Raw genomic sequence first — 20642 nt, 5'->3', positions numbered from 1 at the left:
ATTATATTCTTGTGATAGACAAAAATTATTTTGAAGTATCAATTTGTGAATTAGATATTGGTGAATTGTCTAGTCGGATATTTTCATAATATTTTAATGATAAGTGCCATTATTGTTTGATGCTTAAAATGAAAGTAAATTTATGTTAATATTGTTGAAAAACATTACAATCATAATTTTCATTTGTCTATATTCAGAAACGTTATTGATTGTCTGAGGATTTATGGACGGGAGTGTATTGTATTATATTATTAGTGTATTGTATTATTTAACAGATGAATCAAGTTTCTTAGCTGCATCCATAAAAAATATGAATTTGCATAAACATCCATAGTTTAGCTGTTAAATATAGATTTTTTCCATTAAAAGAATAAAACTTGAAAAAAATATTTCAAGTTATATAAAAAAAAAAAAAAAAGGAAGAACGAAGAAATATTCAATTTAAATTTTCTCTTCCTATACGTATTATTTCGATAAACATTTTGCATAATTTGTCAAATTCTCTTAAAGATAATCAATTAAAACGAAATAAAAATAAAAAGTATTACAAGATTCTCTTGTCATGCCACAAAAATAGATAAAATCATCATTATACATAATCAATCCTTTTTTACTTTCAGGTCCACGTGAATCTGATGATCCTGGAGGCAAGAATGCAAGCCGAGCTACTGTACGCGCTTCGCGCCGTGATGCGATATATGACCTAAGCGAAGCATCGTCGCCTAAGCTCTTTCGTCTACTTGCTGTCTGTCAGTTTGTCGTCGGTTTATTTTATCGTGTAACTCGCGCCACGGATATTCGCGAGTCGTCATTGCGGATTCTGCACGGAAAGGAACGAGCGAACGAGACACCGATTCTCACATTCAGTATATTAAGAGAATGTATCTTCACCACACGTATCCATCATCTACACATAATTATCTTTATCCATCCATAAGAGGAGAGAGGAGTTCACGTTACGATGTGTACTCGCACGTACACACGCGTATGTAATAAAACAAACACACACACACATACATACATACATACACGTACACATCTCACACACGTATAGAGAAAGAGAGGGAAAAACGGCCCAAACCCGAATTGTCCATTGTGAAAGATCGTTGCAGGGTGTCCGCCGTTTGCTCGTAACTTTAAACGACCGAGAATTCTTTGATGAGTCAGTGCTGAATCTGGAAGAAGCAATCGAAACGGAGAGGGAAACCGCGGGACGCGTGGAAGAAGGGAGAAAAATTCGACGCGATATGCGTCGCATACACCGACGAATGTTGATCGATCACGACAAAAAAGAAAGAATAATTATTACCCATCCTTGAGTCGATGGTGGTAGGCTATCGATGGTTTCGTCTCTGGATCGTTCGAGGCGCATCATTCGAGAGCTGTCTTATTGTATTTGGCGCGCAACCGTTTCTACTTCCGGATGCGCATTTTTTTTTTCCGTACGGTTTACTTTTCGAATTTTTGGACACTCCTGATTTGGGGTGGAGAGAAGAGGATACCTGGGAGAAAAAAAGAGAAACCGAAACATTGAACAGACAAGCACAGAAGAGGAGAGAAAGGGAGAGAGAGAGAGAGAGAGAGAAAGAGAGAGAGAGAAAGAGAGAGAGAGAAAGAGAGAGAGAGAGAGAGAGAAAGAGAGAGAGAGAAAGAGAGAGAGAGAAAGAGAGAGAGAGAAAGAGAGAGAGAAAGGTTTATCATTTGTTTTGTAAATAGACACTCATATTTTTCTATGTTCGCGAAGATATCTTGTGTAGTAGATTGTTATTTGCGCGTTTCGTTATATCGTTTCAGATCTGTTGAAGCTTTTACCCCTTCCCCGACCATAGCAACCTTTTGATAGAGTTGGAAATATCTAGACGCTTTTCGACGATGTACCTTCCCGCTTTCCGTTTTACAACACTCGCACACGTGTACCATAGAAGACATAGATGATTATTGCAGTATGTGCGCGATTCCTCCTTTTTTTTTATGCGCCTTTTTCTATATTTCATTTTCCTTTTTCTATGTTTTATTACTAACTAACGCGTTTAGAGGGCGAAGCATGAAGTTTGGGATAAAGGGGAAAGGGAGAGAAGTATCGGGTGTCCGTCTTTCGCGGTACTTTGTATATCGAGACGATTTGCTGATACGGCACTGCAATTAATCGTAAGGATAAATTAAGAAATGTATTAGTACACTGTGTTTCAAATTATGGGAATGGCCAAATTGTCGAACGGGTCTCGTTTCATCGCCGTCTTCGTCCGATTTATCCGGTCAGACAGTCCGGCGAGAGACGAGGATGAAATGCGGCGAGGAGAAGTGAGAATGCAAATGGAAGGAAAAAAAGAGAGAAAAAAAAGGAAAAGGAACAGTTTGTCTTTCGCGCTATGGCCGCGTTTCGCACTGTACATATTATATATGTTTTAACCTCGTTTAATTTCACTGACTATCGTATAACGAGAAAGATATAATATAAAAAAAAAAAAATGACAAAAAAGTGTACCTTCGTTTTCGTCGTATTCGTGTGTGTCGAGAAGTACAGGTGATAAAAACGAAGTCTTTAGATCGTAGGACGATCTGCGCGCGAGCGCATGTGCGGCCCCGAGGCGCGGTTAATTTCAAATTGTCGCGGGCCGCCGGGATGCGCGCATGCGCAGAGACAAGCAATGCCTATCGGCTGTGTTTATTTACGATGGATCATGGCGCTACTGTCACCAACCCGGAATATTGCGACAATGTATCATTCTCGAGCGAAAAATCGAGCGAAGAAGATGAAGAAGAAGAAGAAAAAGAAGATAAAGAGGGAGAAAAGAAGTACATAGTAGAAGGCGCGTGAGTCTCGCGTGCGCTGTACCAAACATTTTCAAACAAAATTTCTTCGTCCCTTTGTGTCCGAAGGCCAGGCGTCTTCGACGAGCTTAAAACATGCGGCTAAACTTGTACACTTGTGGCCGCACGTTCAACTTTTTTGGTATAACGATGATGGTACAGCGTTCGCGAGTCGAGTCGATTTTTAAACGACGTAAAAGAAAGAAATAAATGGCATGGACCAAGCGAAGGGGCGAACGATCTTGAAACAAAACAAATAAAAAAAAAAGAAAAAAAAGAAAAAAAGAAATAAGAGAACGAAGACTCAAAACGATTGTCCGCTTACGCGCGTGCGTTTCATCAACGAATTTTCATGCCTTTCGCGTTGTTTTATCACAACGACGAGCTCGTAGGAAAAGAAGATAAAAGCGAAGACAAGAGAAACATTTAATAAGGATAAATATGTTCGCCCCTTCTGATCATCAAAAAACGGTTAGAAAAAAAAAAAAAATAGTAGAACGCACGCGCGGCGTTAGTGTGCGAGAAGAAGGACAGAGAGGCTGTTTAAACAAATCAAATCCATATTAAGTCGTTAAGGTATACACGAAAGAGAACGTGTGGCACAAAAAGAAAAAAAAAAATGAAGTAGAATGGAAAAAAAAATAAGCAAACTCTATACACGCGAATTACACGTGTCTGTGATCGCATATTATATATATATAAAATAGATGTATAACACATATATGCATTATCGAGATGAGAAACAAAAAAAAGGGCTGATATATATTATATATATGAATATTATATATATATATATATATTTGTATGTACGCACGCGTACATACGAAAGCGTCTATACGTTTTACGAAAAAAAAAGAGAGAGAAGTGGAGCGCGCGTGATTGTATTATCGATATTTGCACGAAAGAGAGCAAGAAGGGAGAGCAAAACGACAAAAAGATAAAAAAAAAAAAAAGAAAAAAAAAAGAAAAAAACATCTGAGATATACGTGTAGCGTTTGTAAATTAACGGTGTCTCTTTAATTGTGTAATTGTGTATATGCGCGCTCTGAAAATTATCGTACATTCGTATATATGATTCGGAGTAATTGCGTTTCTATGGAAAAGAGTCGGTCGCATGTTTCTCTCGATCGCATATTGGCCGAGAAGTTAACGCGAAATCGATTCGATATCTGTCCAATCGTAGATTTAAACGCTCGTTTAAGGGAAACAAATTTTTTCTTTTGTAAATCTCGTGAAGCGACCGATTCGCGATCGAGAGAGGAAAAGAGATGGAGGAGGACAGGTGGATCCGATGGTATTAAGAGAAATTAATTAATTACGATTGAAGCAGCGAACAAGCACACACACACACACACACACATACACATCTTTAGACTTTTCGACCAACAGCGACGCGTTTTCAACAACGTCCCCACATATCACTTGAAAAGTTTAATCAAAGGGCGAGTCTCGCGAGCGTCGATCGTTTTTTAGAAACGATCTTTTAGACGTAGACGGGATTAGAGATGGCGCCACCGAGCGTTTTCTTCGTTCGTTCTTCGCTTTATACGTTCTTCGTTTCGAGAAGATTTTTTAGAGAAATTGTCAAATAATTTTCAAGATGTACGTACCTCAATGTTTCATTTAATGGATATCGAAATATTTCTTGAGGGGTGACAATCTCTGTAAGAAATTTTCAAGATTCGATAAATTCTATAAATCAATCTATAATACAAAAAAAAGGAAGTCGTTTGATTAGTCATGCCGTAGCACGCGAGCGAACGAAACCACGGAGGGAAAATGACGAGTTACTCTATTACAGTATTCAACGTTTCTTTGACGATTCATTTATCTCTACAATTCTCTTTCTCTCTCTTTCTCTTCTTTTTTATTTTTCTCCTCGTTTTCACCGCATTCTTCCGTACTTTTCTCTTTATCCCCTTCGATTAATTATTCTTTTCTTTCACCTAATGACCGAACACACGTATACACAAATAGCGTACACACAAATACGTACACAATGGATTGCCTGTGAATGATTAGAGAACGCAGAGAGAGAGATTAATCGTTTACAGAGCCGCTACTTTTGACGCGAATCGCTTTCGGTTCTTTCTCTTCTTCTCGGTTTTGCATGTTACAGAAGAAAAACGGGGAAAATTCGATATGTATTTCTTCTCGAACGATTTTCGAGAATTGTGTTCGTATTTAATAATGTTTTTTATAGTGCGATATTTAAAAAAGAAAATTATTTAAACGCGCATATATGTATATATTTAATGTATTCCTTTTTTTTATCGATTCGGCGCGTCGACACGGCGTGTAAACGGTTAAGAAAGAAGCGAGGAAAATTTTGAAAGAAAACAAAGGAAAGGGATAGATCTCTCTGACCAAAGATAATTTTTTCGCTGTCGAGGCTTGTCGAGGCAACCTTTATTCGATCATCATCCGTTTTTTTGTACACCAACAATTTTCATCGAAAAATCGTATTCCTTATCTTCTATCGTATTTTATTCACCGTCGTTCGAAAGAAAAAAAGAAAGATTCGTCTTTGAGCTAAATATCTCACTTTCTTCTCCATTCCATCTTTCTTTATATACATTTATATATATATATATATATTTCTCTCTTGTTTCTTCTTATTTGCCCGCCTTTCTCTTTCTCTCTTTCTTCGCATAGTAGCTCGTTTACATTCAACTCGTTTATAAATTGTAAAAACAAAAATATTTGTGAATCGTGGAAAGAAAAAGCGGAGAGAACTCGACGGAGAGAACGCCTCGAGGCCATATGAGAGAAATTAAAAGAGTTTTGCGATGTTCGCGGCACGAATCGACGTCCGTAATGATCTCATGAAGTAAATAAGCATTCTAATAGTTTGGAGGGAGAGAGAGAGAGAGAGAGAGAGAGAGAGAGAGAGTGAGAGAGAGTGAGAGAGAGAGAGAGAGGAGCGAGAAATGAATGCTCCATGCTTGTTAGATTTACAGAGAAGGAAGGAAATTGTCGTTTTATTAGAAATGGGGAGAAGGAAGAAGGTTGGGCGAGGAGACAACGATCTTCATTGATAATTTTCTTTTTATTTCTCCCTCTCCGATCTTTTGACGCGATTCTCCCTCGCCAATATGATGGCGGCGTGTATTTTTACCATTTATTTCTCTACTATTTTTTATTTTAAGCTAAGGAAACCCGGATGGAGACTCGAAATAGTTTCCGGTTTTCCGGTTTTACGCGTTTTATTTTAAAATAAGAAACGGCGAGAGGATCGTGTCACAAGAATGGGGTTCAAAAGTTTGAGAAGCCTCGATTTAAAAAGGGAAAAAAAAACAACAGCGCAAAGAATGATAAAATAAAAAAATTGTGGAGGTGGACGAGGAAAAGGGAAAAATGAAAAAAAAAAAAAAAATAAAGACTCGGAGAGTATTCGATGGAAAAGTAAGAGCGAGGCATTTGTCCTATACGCAAGATTAGATACAACACCACATACATACATAACACGCGTTATACGTGTATCGCTTCTTTGCTTTCTTCTTAATTATTTAATAATTAATTTTAATAATAATAATTATTCTACTTCGTTTCATTCTCTTTTTTCCTTTTTTTTTTTCTTAAAATTTCGACGATAGATCGACAGGCTCACACACTCAAACACACTTACACACATCTTATATAGAGAGAACGTGTATTTTTCGGGAAAATCTATCCGTTCATCAAATCGCATGTTCGCATTGCGAGCTCGAGCCACCTCCGAAAGTCACAAAAAAAAAGTAATAATAAAAATAAAATAAACATGCATATTACAATAGAAAAAGGTGAAAACCGTATAAAAAGAAAATAAAAAAAAAAATAAATAAATAAAAAAAATATGAAAAAAAAAGAAAAATAATGGAACAACATTTACATGCCACCGTGTCGAGTATGATCGTGTGATAATTACAAGTGATTTGACTAGACCCTTCCAAATGGATTCAGTCGGTTATATTATTATTATTGTATCGTGTCGAGAGAAGTTGTAGGCATGCTTGTGTCAGCTCGAATCCGCTCGAATCTGCCGGAACTCCTATTTTCGATATTTCATTTATATATATATATATATATTTCTTTTCTTCTTCTTATCTTCTTTTATAGCTCGCTCCAATATAAAGATTTCTTCCTCAAATCCCCAAAGAAGAACTCGCGAGAATTCCAATCGTGCGACTCCGCCTGTAACATCACAGTCACGTTGATTCGATTAAGCGACGCGGTCGACGCCTAATCTTATCATAGACCGTGGCGTGAGTCGCCTAAAATCCTCGCTTCGAGGCTCACGATGGAATTATTTCGAGAACAAAGAGAGCAAACAAAAAGAGATTTCTTTAGCTTTCGTTCATTGTAATATGATCTATTTGATGTTTTGATTGAAAAGATTTCAAAAATTTCGAAGAGAAGGAAAAAAGGAGGGATGAGAGATGAATCGAGCTGACAACTAGCTGTGAAAGTGTTAAGTATGTGGAGGGTCGTATGTGATGTGATTTCTTTTATATCATAACGAATGATGAACACTAAGAAATGTTATAGTTTCATATAAGTGATATGTTATTTGTCATTTATTTTATCCCTTAATAAATGATGTTATATAAAAAACAAAAAAAAAAAAAAAGAAAAAAAAAGAAAAAAAAAGAGAAAGTGTATATGATCAATCAAATTTTTATTCACTTATGATGTTCATCGGGATGGAACGAAGAAATTAGATTTGTGTGAATTAAATTATCTTTTAAATTTAATGTCCAAAATATAGTTTTTGTAAAATTTTTAGTTTTAATTTCTCTCTAACACGTTCGTCATTGTCATTAAAAAAAAACACTTTGATTATATTAATTTTACACATATAACAAAAGAAAAAATAAAAAAAAAGTTTAACGAGCAAATATATACATATATATATAGTTAATTACTCTTTAAAAACTATGCGTAATTATGTTTGTTGAATACGAGAAAATTTCACGAATAATAATATTATTAATCTCACAATATCAATTATATTTCTTCCTAATTTTATATTATAAATTTATTATTGTATTTTAAAATGAATACGTAAAATGACGTTTGTAATCCTGTATATTCGCAATGATAATTCTATTCGTTTTCAACCTATTGTTATTATTACTATATATCAATATCAATCTAACAAAAATATTAAACAAAATTAAAAAGTCAAAAAATCCCAAAACGAGGAAAGGTTTGAAGAAAAAGGATCATTCCGTGTCCATCATCTTATCTTTACATTTATTCGCCGTCTATCTGCATATACACACGTGAAATGACACCAAACGTCTACTTAGTTGTACTTTTTTTTTTGTTTTCCTTTAACGCTAAACAATTACTCCCTTGCCTCCTCTATTTTTTTTAAAATACTCGCAAATGGGATCGTCTATTTTCGCGCGTGCCGCCGCGGTATTTACACGGATCTGTATCTGTGTATGTACGTGTGTGTGTGTGTATATATGTGTGTGTATATGTTAAGTATGCAAGAAATTCATTTACGTTTTACGGTGCGGTTCGTTCTCGCAAAAAAAGGCGAAAAGAACGATCTGATATCGACGTTTCACTGCCTTTTCGTGATCGTTCCGATTTCTACGATCGATCGCGCGTCGTTCTATCGCGTGAAATATATAGGAAGCATCGAATCGTGCCTGAAATCTAAGATACGCTAACTTATCTTGGCCGCGAATAGAAGGAAAGTTCAAGTTTCGCATTTTTTTCTCAACTCGACATTTCCTCGAAGGAGAAATATTCTAATTAAAAAATACGATTATTTTATTTATCTCGATTCGATTTCTACTTAGATTCCTACTCATCTTGGTTTGTACAAAGTGGTTAGAAAAATTTGAAAATGGTGTACATCAGGCTCCATCATCAAGTGATTTTTCAGGGATCGATCGAAATTTAATCGTGTTTTACGTTATACGTATAGTGGCTAGAAAAAATATTCGCGCATATTTCTATTTTTCAATAATAAACTGTTAAACGAAGAGAATATATATACATATGTATACACACATACACACATATATATATATATATATTTAGATTTGTTTAATTGGTATATAAATATAATGATGCGATAAATATTTTTTGTAGCTACTACATGTAAATTAAATGCCCGCTCTAAAAGCTATCCATCTTAGTTAAAATTTCCTATCTAATATTTCGAAATATAAAATTCAATGTTTTCATCGTATCTCGTAACATTCTTGTTACAGGGAAAAATCACGCACGCAATCTTTTCAACTTGATTTACAAATTAAAAAATTTCCATACACCTGTATGACAATAAATCGGGGAAACAAACTTGTTAGATAGGACACTTCGACTAAAGAAAAAAAAAAGGATAGATAGCTTGTCGAGAATTCTTGAAAAATTATTTTCAACTTTTATCTTCCCTCTGATATCTGTTCGTTTCTTTATTCTCCACAATCGATCCCTCCGCTCCGCGATTTTATTATCAAACAATGTGCGAACAATCGTTTTCGGTGCAGCTTCTAGAAAGTGAAACGAGTCCATTTTTTTTCTTTCTTTGTTTTTTTCGGTGAGATTTCGGTGAGAAAAGGGAGTGGATATAACAATACGAGAACCATTTTCCTCCGCTCGTGTTCCGACGCGGAACAACGACGGGGCCTTCGGTATCAGAAATTGTGCAAATTGTTCGTTCTCTTTTGGTGATTATCGACGTGATACCCGCGGCGGGATAATTACTACTTCGTTCTCTAGAAAAAAAATGAAAAGGACGAATCTCTCTGGTCGATCTGATCCGTTCGCTGCCACTTGATGCGTTTTTGTACTTTCTTGTCGATCTTTCTGATTCTTGTTCACTTTTCTTTCAATTCTTCTTGTTCAAAAAAAAAAAAGAGATTTTATTCCTCGGTTGTTGTACTTTTTCCCCTTTTATCCAGTTCATTTTTTGTTGCTTGTCAGGCCTTAAGAAGCGATCGCAATGGTGCGACGAGATTCATGAGTTAAGTTCCATCGTAATCGTGTGGTGGTGGCGCGTGATGATGCATGTGGACGTGTGGCGGCAGTTCGACTGTGGGAACACCCAGGCTGCTTCTCTGCAATATAGGAAGATTTTAATTTAATTTCAAAATTTTTATCGTAATAATCACGCCTTTATTCGATTTGAAAAACTTTCTTTCAAAATAATTCGAAAGTTACGTCCATAATTCAATAATCATCACTTTGTTGTTTAAAGTTTACGATGGATACATATTTAAAGATTTTGATTTCAATTATTTAGACGATTTAAAACGATTACTGACTTGCGATCTCATCCCATTCAAGGGGGTGGCAGTGGGATTGTCCGGCGGATAGCCGAGCACATGGGTCGAGCATTTCTCGCAGGTGCGTCGCCGTCTCGAGGATGCGTGGCATCGCAACGCGCGGCACAGTTCTCGCGCCATCTCCGAGCACAGAGACTCCTGCTGCTGATTCGGTTGCTGTTGTTGCTGTTGCGACTGTTGCTGCGTCTGTTGTTGCACGGATTGCGAGATTCCTTGCAGAGAATCCGAACAGATTGGTATCGATACTGGAGCTCTCTGCGTTTAAATCATAAAAAAGCAGATGGGAAAATCCATTTAACGAATATTCGGTGAGATAATTTTGTAGATAATTTTCAATTTTTCTCCCTGGCTAAATTATCGAAAAAAAAACAAGAGAAGTATCATTCAAAATATGAAACAGAATCTTCACTCCAAAAATTAAAAAATAAGTATGTATGAAATAAAAAAGGGTACTTTCATTCCAAAAAGAAAATATATATATACATGATTGTCCAGTAATTGGGCCGTTTATCCTATTTTTGCTTATTGTTGTGGCTTAGAAATAAACCAAAAAAAAAAAAAAAAGTATCGTAATCAAAGCGTATCGAAAATTTTAAGCTCGTTTCTTTTTCGTATTATGTTTGTATAGGATGCAAGAAACCAATTACGTGCAATTACGAGCAGACGTTGAAAAAATGAACGAGGAGAATCGAATTATGTGTGACAACGAAGAGAGAGAGAGAGAGAGAGAGAGAGAGAGAGAGAGAGAGAGAGAGAGAGAAACGGACCTTGGTTGTCAATTGAGCTTCGTGCATTCGCAGTTGGTTGGCATGCTTCAGTGAAGGATGAGTTCATGCTGCTTCGCGGAAAAATCCACGGTGGGCCACAAAATGGAACACAAAAGTGACAAAAATACATGCAATCCTAAGCTGATGGCGGCAATGCCTGGAAAAAAGTTTCTTTTTTCCTACGATCTGTTCTCGAACTGTTCCTTGCGGAAACGATTCGCGACAAACCACTAGAAAAATATTCTATTGTCACGTGCAAATAAGTGTCCTGTGCAACAGTGTTACTCCTCCTTTTCTCTTTTCCATCTTTCTTTTTTTTTTTCTTTAATCCTTAACAACTGAAATGTATTCGCTATGCATTGTCCTCACTGTAAGTGAACGTAAAAATTTCCACTATCTTCTCTCTCTCTTTTTTTTTTTCTTAATACTTTTTCGTCTATCAGTTTGAGAACAACGACAACAAGGTTTTTGGATTTTGATTTATTCGTATTTCGAAGTATTCTCGTATATGTTTACATTATTTAAAATCTGTTATTTAAAATTTTCATCAGTTGGTTAAGGATTAAATCTTTGCCTATCAGGAAGTAGTTTTTCGACGAAATACTTACCTGTTCCGGCGCTGGCCTTCTGGTATTGTAGCAGAACTCGAAAATTGCGATCACCACGGCGAACGCCAGTCCGCACAGCAGTACAACGAATACTCCGCCTAAAACGCAACACAAGAAGCTGAACTTTAGGCAAATATAAAAATTCATTAGCCCTGATCGCGAGCAGGACTTTTTTCTATTGGATTTCTCGCTGGTCGAAGAGGTTCGACGCGATTCGTGTGAAGTGGGTCGCGACAAACGGTCAACGAAACAAAGAAAGAAAAGATTGGACGTGTTGAACAGAAATCATATTCAAGCAATATACAATATAATTATACAAAGAATTATGAAACTTTGGAAATATATTTATAAGGATCACCTATATTGTCTACCCCCAAGGAATTCGCTTTGCTCTCCTTCCCTTTCTCCGTTCTCATGCAAGTGTCACCGGGACTCTTCCACCATTTGTCATACAACATCTGGATCTCTCCCTTCTCTTGGAGTTCTAGAATCGCCAGAGATATTTTATCACGCCAAGGAGAACCTACAAGAGAAGCGAATGTTAAAACATCAGAGAGAAATAGAGAGAAATTATGTAGAAATAGAGGAAGACATATTTTACCCATAGGCGTGGCAATCCCGTATCCTTTGCTATCCAGAAGTCCACCGATTTGCGTTAGATTGCAATCCCTTTGCACGATGTAATCCAGCATGGTGGATTCCATTAAGAAAGCGTAATCACCTTGAAGAACCCTCTGGATTCCCTCCTCGTAAGTGGGCACGAATACTGATGGCTTCTTATTCTCCATGAATCGCCACATCTTCTTGTACGTCTCGATCATCGAATCCTAAGGATTATTCGCGTTATTATTTTATATTATCAAAGGAAAGTTAGTATTTCTTAATTTATTTTTGAATCTCTTTTGATATTATTAAAAAAACTCGCCACTTTTTCCATATAAGGTAAATTGAAAAGAGAACACTATTTTAACACGTATCAGTTTATCATAATCTTCAATAATTATACAAATATTCTTTTAATATTTTTTTTTACATAAAATGATTATATAGTTTTATATATTAATATGGTATATTAAAATAATATTTATACAGATTATTTTACATATTTATTATTTGTATTATATAAAATATAAAAGAGTGAAATTAAATAAATCCAAGTTTATATGTATTTTACGTCAAATATTAAACCATTCTAATCATGCAAAATTTCAAATGAGACTTCGAATTTTCATATGAAAAATGCAAAAATTTTATGATCAAAATCTACTCAGAAAATAGAGAAAACCATACCATTAAAAATCCTTTTTGATTTATCTCGATATCTCAATTGGTTGCCGAGATATAAGGATTTAAAGTGTCTATAGCGTTGGGCATAGTGTAGAAGTATGAATGGATCGCTGACCTACATTTTTTCCTGGAAATGCGTACTACGTCCTTCCAGGAATCGCGTCTGCCACTCGTCTGCAGTTTGGGATAGGTCAGCGACACGAGGAACGAGCGAGAGGTCCGAGTAAGCGACAAGGAGGGAGATAAAAAATTACTCTTCTCTTTACACGACGATATCTCGAGAACCGGAAGTCGTATCGAAATAAATAAAAAAGCATTTTAAAGGGGAAGATTCCGCGCTTCTAACGATCGTTCACTCGTTGACTGAAAGTCATTACCTTCGGAATTAAAACGATTCAAAGTTTTCGTAATTTTAATAGGATATAAGCGATATTTATTTCTGAAAAAGAATTGTTTATAATAATCTTACTAATATGACGGAGGATTTTAAATTGATTTTAATTGATTATCTTGAATCCTTTGCTTGAAGTTGGATTTTTATGTAATCGATCTTGTTCATTAGGTTTAATTAATACGATTTTATGGATTTTATAGAAAATTCATAGTCTTCTTTTGTACAAAACGAAGTAAACTGCTAATAATGTGAAATTTAACAATTATTTGATTTGTTTTACATTCATAAAATGCGTATACATATTTCTTTTAATTTTATTTTTCACTTATCGATATCATATCGTGTTCAAATACTTTATTCGTAATAATTATCTTAAATTATAGATTAAGAACAAAATTATGATTTCTCAAGCAAACGAAAGATTACCCTGAAAAAGGTCATGGTACTTCCGCTATCCAGGGTGCCATACGCAATGTCTGTCTGACTGGCAAGATCCTCTGCATTTTCGATAGGAGTTATCATCCTTTCCACAGTAAGAAATGCCGCCAGGTTGGCCGTGTACGAGGATATGATGATCAAAGTGAAAAACCACCATATGCCACCCACGATTCGCGTGCTCGTTGCCTGAACAAATTTACCAAAATTTAATATCCTTGAACCACCGCGTATTGACTTCATTCTCCATCGATTTCATGTTTTTCTGTTCTCAAACTTTATCAGGAATCTATCTAATGGCTAAGAAGTTAGGATATCACAAAATATTTCACATTGTCTTGAATTTTATGAACATTCGAAACTTTGGTACGCTTTAGCAATAAAAATTTTACACTTCCGTGTAGATTATAGACTTGGAATATAATGGCGTCAACTTCGTATCGCACAACTTCATCGATAAACTCGAGACACTGAACTTTCCTCTCGAGATTCCATTATCTCTCTGATACAATTCAATTTCTATAAGACCGCCAATTGAAGGTGCTAGAGGCTAGTTTAATTCACTCTGCTTAATGAAACGATTCAATCGCCATTCCACGTTACTGCCAATCGAACAATATTACTTCTTCGACTTGGTTAGAACGGACAGCTTAGAGATCGTAATCAAATAGAATAGTGATGTTTCCGGGACGTTTTCAGAAAAGAATGGTAATTTTTTAAAAATAAAATAATAAAATTATTTATTATTCTATCGATAAAATGTATAATATAATAACGATTTTTCTTCTACTAATTCAAAAAATTTTTTAAAAATATTTAGTTATGTTATGATTGCAATAAGTGAAACAATAATTTTTTTTTAGAATCTTGTAATATTATTAATCCTAGCTAAAGAAAAAAAAATATTACAAATGAAATATCAACACAAAATTAAACTTTAATAAATTAATACTTATAATACAATTTTATTACAAACATAATCGTCTACGAAATTTCTTTACGATTTTTTAAACAAATGAAATAGCAAATGAAGACAATCAAACTTGAAACGATGCAAAATAGTTATCTTCAACATCACGTGTGACATTTCAGCTTCAGAAAATTGAAGCCGTTTTTATCTCTGAACGTTTATCTACTTGCTAAAATTTGTGGAACGTGTGTGAAATGTGTGCTCGCGAGTTGGAAGCTTTCTTGGCATAAATAAACGCGACGGTTCATAATGAATTTGAGACAATAAGCTTTGATGCAGACGAACGATGCTACGTTGCGGTTTTGTCTAGGAGACACTGCAAGCACGATTCAGTGTCTTTGTATTTCCAGTAGTAGGATCACATGCACTCTCGTATGCGTTCTATTAGAGTTAGAAATATTAATCTGCCGAATTGCACGGCATCCCGTTGCTCATCTGCGTTACATTCTCTCCAGCGGAAAGTGCAATCTCACGTGTATTCTACCGTTAGAAATATAATACGTATTGAATCTTGTATCGAATTGCACAGTGTCTTTTCGTTGAAAAATTGCAACGATATTGCATTCTTTTTTTTCGTTAGTAAATAAAATTAATATATAAATATACAGTGGCCGTTTTAAAATAATTAATAACTCGACGTTTTGAATTATATTTCAATTTTTAATTTTTGTATTATTGATCAGGTATTCGTGTATCTGATTATTTGTCAATTCGTGTATTTGCTTGATTGTTGACTGTTTAACTGTATCCAATGGTCAACATGTTTGATAGCTGTCCACTGATTGATCCAATTGTGTGTGTAACCAATATTTTAAGCAGGTTTATTATTTATCTACATTTAAACAGAGAAATGGATGGAGAAATTTATATAAAAAAAACATAATTTTCTATTCATACGAGTATTATGAACGAATATATTTGATATATCTTCAAATTTAATTTTAAGGAAAAAAGAAAATTCGAAATTTTTAATACATAATTTTATTATTTTTGCATCACGAATTTCAGCTCACAGTTATAAAGATAATGATTCTCATGAAACTGAAATAACATTACACGTTTGCTTAATACATTATGAAGTTTTATTCCACTATGTTAACATCATTTGCAGAAACCAGTAAGAAGATTTCTTGACACGAACGAACATAATTCGCGGTAAATTCGATACGATAAGACTTTTATTTCGCGCGACAGGCATTGATCGAGACGACGAAGCCGGTTGAACGCATCAGATATTCTGTCTGTGTTTCTCAGTCATCGATTCAATACAAACACATTGATTATTTTTCTTTCCCGATAAAATAAATTAAAATAGATTTTCTATTTTACGATATCTATTACTCCTATCCACGTTTTTTCAATATATTATAATATGCATATCGAGAGAAGGAATTTCAGTCGAGTTTAAAATTTACATCATAAGATAACGGGGGATTCGATTACATACCTTGGGATTCAAATCGCTACCTTGTTGCATCAGGGTTCCAATGGTGAACCAAAAGCTGTTGGCCAACGAGAATTGATTCTCGACCATTTCTGAGCCTGCGTGACAGGGATGAGGGTTATTCCATTCGTAGGGGCTGATCCTCGCGACCACGAACATCATCACCGAGACAAGGACGTACGCGGCGAGCACGTATAGCCAGATTTGAATGGCGAGAGGGTTCATGAAAGAGAACAATCGTGCTGGGTGGCTGGTAGGTACCTGTAATTATATAATTCAATACAATTTGATTGATCAATTTTTGAGAGAGAAACAATACATGAAAAAGAAAAATGTGATTTAAAATTGAAATTAAAAAATTCACGTAAGTTATCGTTGGTTTTAAAAGTCTTGGAATATTTATGAATTGCAGCAGATAATATAGAAAGTCTTGAAAGATAGAAGAAGTCTGATGAGATAATAACTGTTAAGTAAGATTCTTAACAGTTCCAGATATTCTAGTCAATTTTGAATATCCGGAGAAACTTTAACAAGTTTTGATTTCCTCGTTGGTTCCTTGTTGGTTTTATTTAATAAAACGTGGAAATCTCATTACTTCTGTTAAAAGTTTCAAATTATTTTTCCAAAAATTTAATTTGTACCAAGTTTTTTTATTAATTTAAAATTAATATCAAGAATGCTGGTTAATGGATTTCACATTAATGATTTCAAACTTTTTGCTATTTTACACGTAGTAATTTTCACCTCTTCGATTGCACGATGCAGTTTCAAAAATTTTTCACCCACGGAAACGAAGATAGATTGCCAAAGGAATATATATTATATTGACATTCGTACGTGACAATGCCAGTATCGATTCTCATTTGAATACCATTGCTTTGCTCATAACATTCCTGTAAATTCTGCCTAACACGCGAGTTCATTATCGATCGAATATGCAAACGTATCCGGTTTGCGTGATATGTGTGTCGTTACATGTTTAATCTCGAGCATTAGCTATTATTTTGGAAAAGATGAAATTTGGTCAGATATCTGGTGACAGGATTTCAATGTCCTGAAATACAATTGCAGATTTTTGAATCAAAGGTTTGGTGTATTAAAATTATTAAAACGTTTTTTTTTCAATTCATATATATTTATTTACAAGGAATGAACAATTGTTCTTCAAGTTTGTTTAACAATAATAATAACGAGCACTTAAACTGGCTTACATTCTCTGAAAATCAAGAGAAGAAAGAAAAAAAAAGAAAGAAAAGAAGATGGATGTCACGAAAAATAAATCTTACTACTATTTCTTTTTCGTTTATTCCATGTTTGGAATTTTTCCTCCTTCTATAAATCATTCGAGTTATCACAGATTTCTTGGTTTTCCGTCGTTGGTTTCTGCTTCCTGTTTCTTTTTCTTTTGATTTTTTTTACTTTTTGTCCTTTTCGATTCAACTAGATTCTATTGAATACAAGATGAAAAGTATCGATTCGCAATTCTTTTTATTACATATTCAATATTATTGATCATTCAAATTTCAAAAACAAGAATTTCACTGTAATTGAAATATGAATTTTATTTGCATAATTGTGGCGCGTTGTGAAATTCCTGTATCATATGATTTCTTCCATGTATCGAGTGAAATTTATCGAGGATCCATATTCATTCATATTTCCTTTTATCTTTCATATTTGTTGACACAAAAGCTGGATAGTTTGATCAATTTCCAAAGCGAGTGGTCAAAGAGGATTATTAAATCGATCGAGAATTACTAATATCGTCATTTATTTTGTAAAGGTTCATTATTAAACTGATCGAGAATTACTAATATCATCATTTATCTTGTAAAAGCTTGTGAATAATCTATGAGCCTTTCTCTACAAATAGTTAATGATGGAGTATCGAATAACCGTATTGAACTAAATAAATGCTATAAATTTATTATACAATATTTTTCATATAAATAATTTTGATTAAAAATAATCGAGATTTATTTATTGAAAAATTTTAAATAAGAAAATTCCAGATAAAAGATTGATAAAAGATCTAGATAAAAGTAGAATAATTAATACATACTCATGGCCATCTTGTTATGATTGAGAATACAAGATCCACAATCCATCAATGATTCACATTCATATATTCGATTATAAAAGGATAGGAACAATAAAATAAATTATACAAAAGATCGAATACAGTCATAAAGGAATACAGGAATACAGTCATAAATGTTGAGAAAGAGATACGCAAGAAAGAGATACGCATTAAACCACATTTTAAACTCTTGCATCATTGGAGTAATAAAATGATTGCAATAAAATGTTATTAAGTTAATGGTGAGTGTCGAGACCAATAAAAAGATTCCACTCGACCGCATCGTCCTAATTTTATCTTTTTTTTTTGCTTTAAACAGCTTCGAAATGAATCACGAGAAATTGTGTAATGGATGCAGCAACAACATATTGTAATATCGCAATGAACGCTTTGACGATGGAATCACAGTCTACGGGCGATCGAATACCGATATCGAATAATTAAAGGATAGTTTGCGACTAGTCAAATCGAGACTGATTGCAATTAAACGATTGCATTACTAATAAGATGAAAGAGCGACTTTTGAATGATGCGATTATATGTTGTTTTTAATTGGAAAAATAAATATATATATACATAGTCGTGCGACAAAATGTTGTTCGCATCGAGATTTAAATTGCATTAAATCAATTAAGTTGGTGGATTGCAATACGATAAAAATTGTAATTTATATTTGATATGAAGAAAATATATGATTCGAGATTGAAAATTGATTGAAAATTAATTATTTCAATAAATAATGTATCCAAAAATTTGCCTATTTTTATTTTTTACCCTTTGTTCCATTATAATAAAAATATAATCTATTGTTATATAATATTTTAAACAATAAAATTACACAAATAAAAAAAGAACTCTTTATTAATGTATTATAAATATGAAACAGATAACAAGTTTAACAAGTATTCCCGTTGAAATTAATTACAATGGATAATAAAGGATATTTCCAGAAATGATAAATAAAGTTTCTCAGAATTTCTACAGATTAATTCCATTTTCTAGAATTATTCGTAAGCTCATGTTCGGTCTCGATAATTACACGATTGAAGAAATTCTCGGAAAATAAGAATCAGTGTTCCGTATCAACTCGTTTTCCATGATACGATATGAAAGAATAGCCCTCTCCCCCCTTTTTCTGTATTCATTACCGAGCTTCATAATTCTATAGAAGTAACTCGACAGAGAAAATTTGCTGGCAATTAACAAGTTTGTCACAAGAATAATAGTAACAACATGAGACATAAGCCTTAACGATTTTATTCGAACAACGCGTGTCGTGTTATTTACGAAAAGGTTCAATGCTGCTGCGAAATAAGGGAAAAAAAGTAACTGAGAAAGAAAACCACTTTGCTTTGAAAACGTGAAAACACAAGCGCAAAATTTAAACGAGCTCCGACTGAAATATTAATTACAGCGTGGTAAATATGGAACGAGATTAATTGCAGTTTGTTATCGTTTAAAAAATATATCTTGGATAAGTCGAATGATTTTATTATTAATTCGTTAAGTTTCGAGTTTGAATTAATGATAATTATACATGCCGTTTACTTTCATTTGTGATTTTTGACGATGAAATGGATAGGAAAAGGGATTGATACAAATTTTATCTCGATGATAAATAGATAAAATAAATTAAATTAGGATATGTTTAATTTTTACAAGAAGAGAATAAGATTAAATTATAATTACTTAAAGCTTTTGATTTGACAATAAAATAGGAAAAGAGAGAAAAAATAATAGAAAAGAATAAAAGAAATGGAAATTTCTTATTTCTTTCCAAGCTTCAGATGGAGCGAGATAAATTAGAAATTAATTTCTTTTTTATTTTCTTTTTATTTTTAATTTCCTTCATATACATATTAAATGATGTATTAACAAAAAGATTAAAAAATAAATTATAATAAACTTAACTTAAATAAAAGTAATTTTTATTATAAATCGAATCCAACAAAATTATAATAATAAAAATATTATAATAAAAATAAAAATAAGAAAACGCAGAGGATCTTTAAAGAACTATTTGTTGAAGAATATCGATTATCTTGATATTGTTATATTAAATTTATTATTATTTCGTGCTCGTTTGGTCTCTCGCGATTTTGACGATATAATAGAGGCAAAAAGGCAAAAGTAACGGAAGAGAAAAGTGGTCGAGAATCAGAAGTGGAACTGGCACGATTCTCCTGTAAATTCATTCGAATTGAGAAATGACCGATTGATTTTTCCATCGATAGCCAGCAAATAAAAGGTGAAAACGTGGAGTGCAAAATGAGGTTAAAATTGAACGAGTCACGATCGTCTAGAAAATTTTATTTAGAGACTACGACGATCGTTTGTTCTCTTCCTGTCTTCATTATTGTTCTCATTATAATTTTTGCATAAGTATCATTTTGATATCGTTTCTGTAACAAATTTATCACTTGTTAGCATTTTTAGCATTCTTCTAATGATTTTATAATATTCAATCTTCTAAACTTAGAAAAATTATTAAAAAAATATCTGACAATATTGTAACATTAAAAAATAATATACATAAATTTATAATAAAAATATATACATA

The 20642-nt window shown here is 33.7% G+C and overlaps 2 protein-coding genes and 1 long non-coding RNA gene across 15 annotated transcripts in view; 2 read left to right on the top strand and 1 right to left on the bottom strand.

Moving 5' to 3' along the window:
• The window catches only part of LOC107999718 (sestrin-1), a 150357-nt gene extending 149061 nt beyond the window's left edge, over nt 1-1296 (top strand). For all 8 annotated transcript variants that reach the window (XM_017059741.3, XM_062073652.1, XM_017059723.3 and 5 more), the window contains exon 12: nt 621-1296. In XM_017059741.3, coding sequence (XP_016915230.2) covers nt 621-707 — 87 coding nt within the window. In that variant the 3' untranslated portion in view covers nt 708-1296. The remainder of the gene's footprint in view (nt 1-620) is intronic.
• LOC107993584 (glutamate receptor ionotropic, kainate 2) overlaps nt 686-20642 on the bottom strand; it is a 142248-nt gene continuing 122291 nt past the window's right edge. For 3 of the 6 annotated variants that reach the window (XM_062073641.1, XM_062073642.1, XM_062073643.1), the window contains 7 exons: nt 16006-16263; nt 13580-13777; nt 12074-12299; nt 11831-11995; nt 11473-11570; nt 10077-10352; nt 686-9869 (listed from right to left, as the gene is read on the bottom strand). In XM_062073641.1, coding sequence (XP_061929625.1) covers nt 9777-9869; nt 10077-10352; nt 11473-11570; nt 11831-11995; nt 12074-12299; nt 13580-13777; nt 16006-16263 — 1314 coding nt within the window. In that variant the 3' untranslated portion in view covers nt 686-9776. Of the gene's footprint in view, nt 9870-10076; nt 10353-10864; nt 11022-11472; nt 11571-11830; nt 11996-12073; nt 12300-13579; nt 13778-16005; nt 16264-20642 lie in introns of those variants that run through there. The other 3 variants (XM_062073644.1, XM_062073645.1, XR_009829471.1) reach the window with 3 other exon arrangements.
• On the top strand, nt 16259-18834 carry LOC133665976 (uncharacterized). Its single transcript, XR_009829473.1, has 2 exons — nt 16259-18324; nt 18402-18834. It is a non-coding gene; the product is annotated as an uncharacterized LOC133665976 (long non-coding RNA).

This window comes from Apis cerana, linkage group LG4, assembly GCF_029169275.1.
Source record: "Apis cerana isolate GH-2021 linkage group LG4, AcerK_1.0, whole genome shotgun sequence".
NCBI lineage: Eukaryota > Metazoa > Arthropoda > Insecta > Hymenoptera > Apidae > Apis > Apis cerana.
This window is presented reverse-complemented; position numbering and strand designations above follow the sequence as displayed.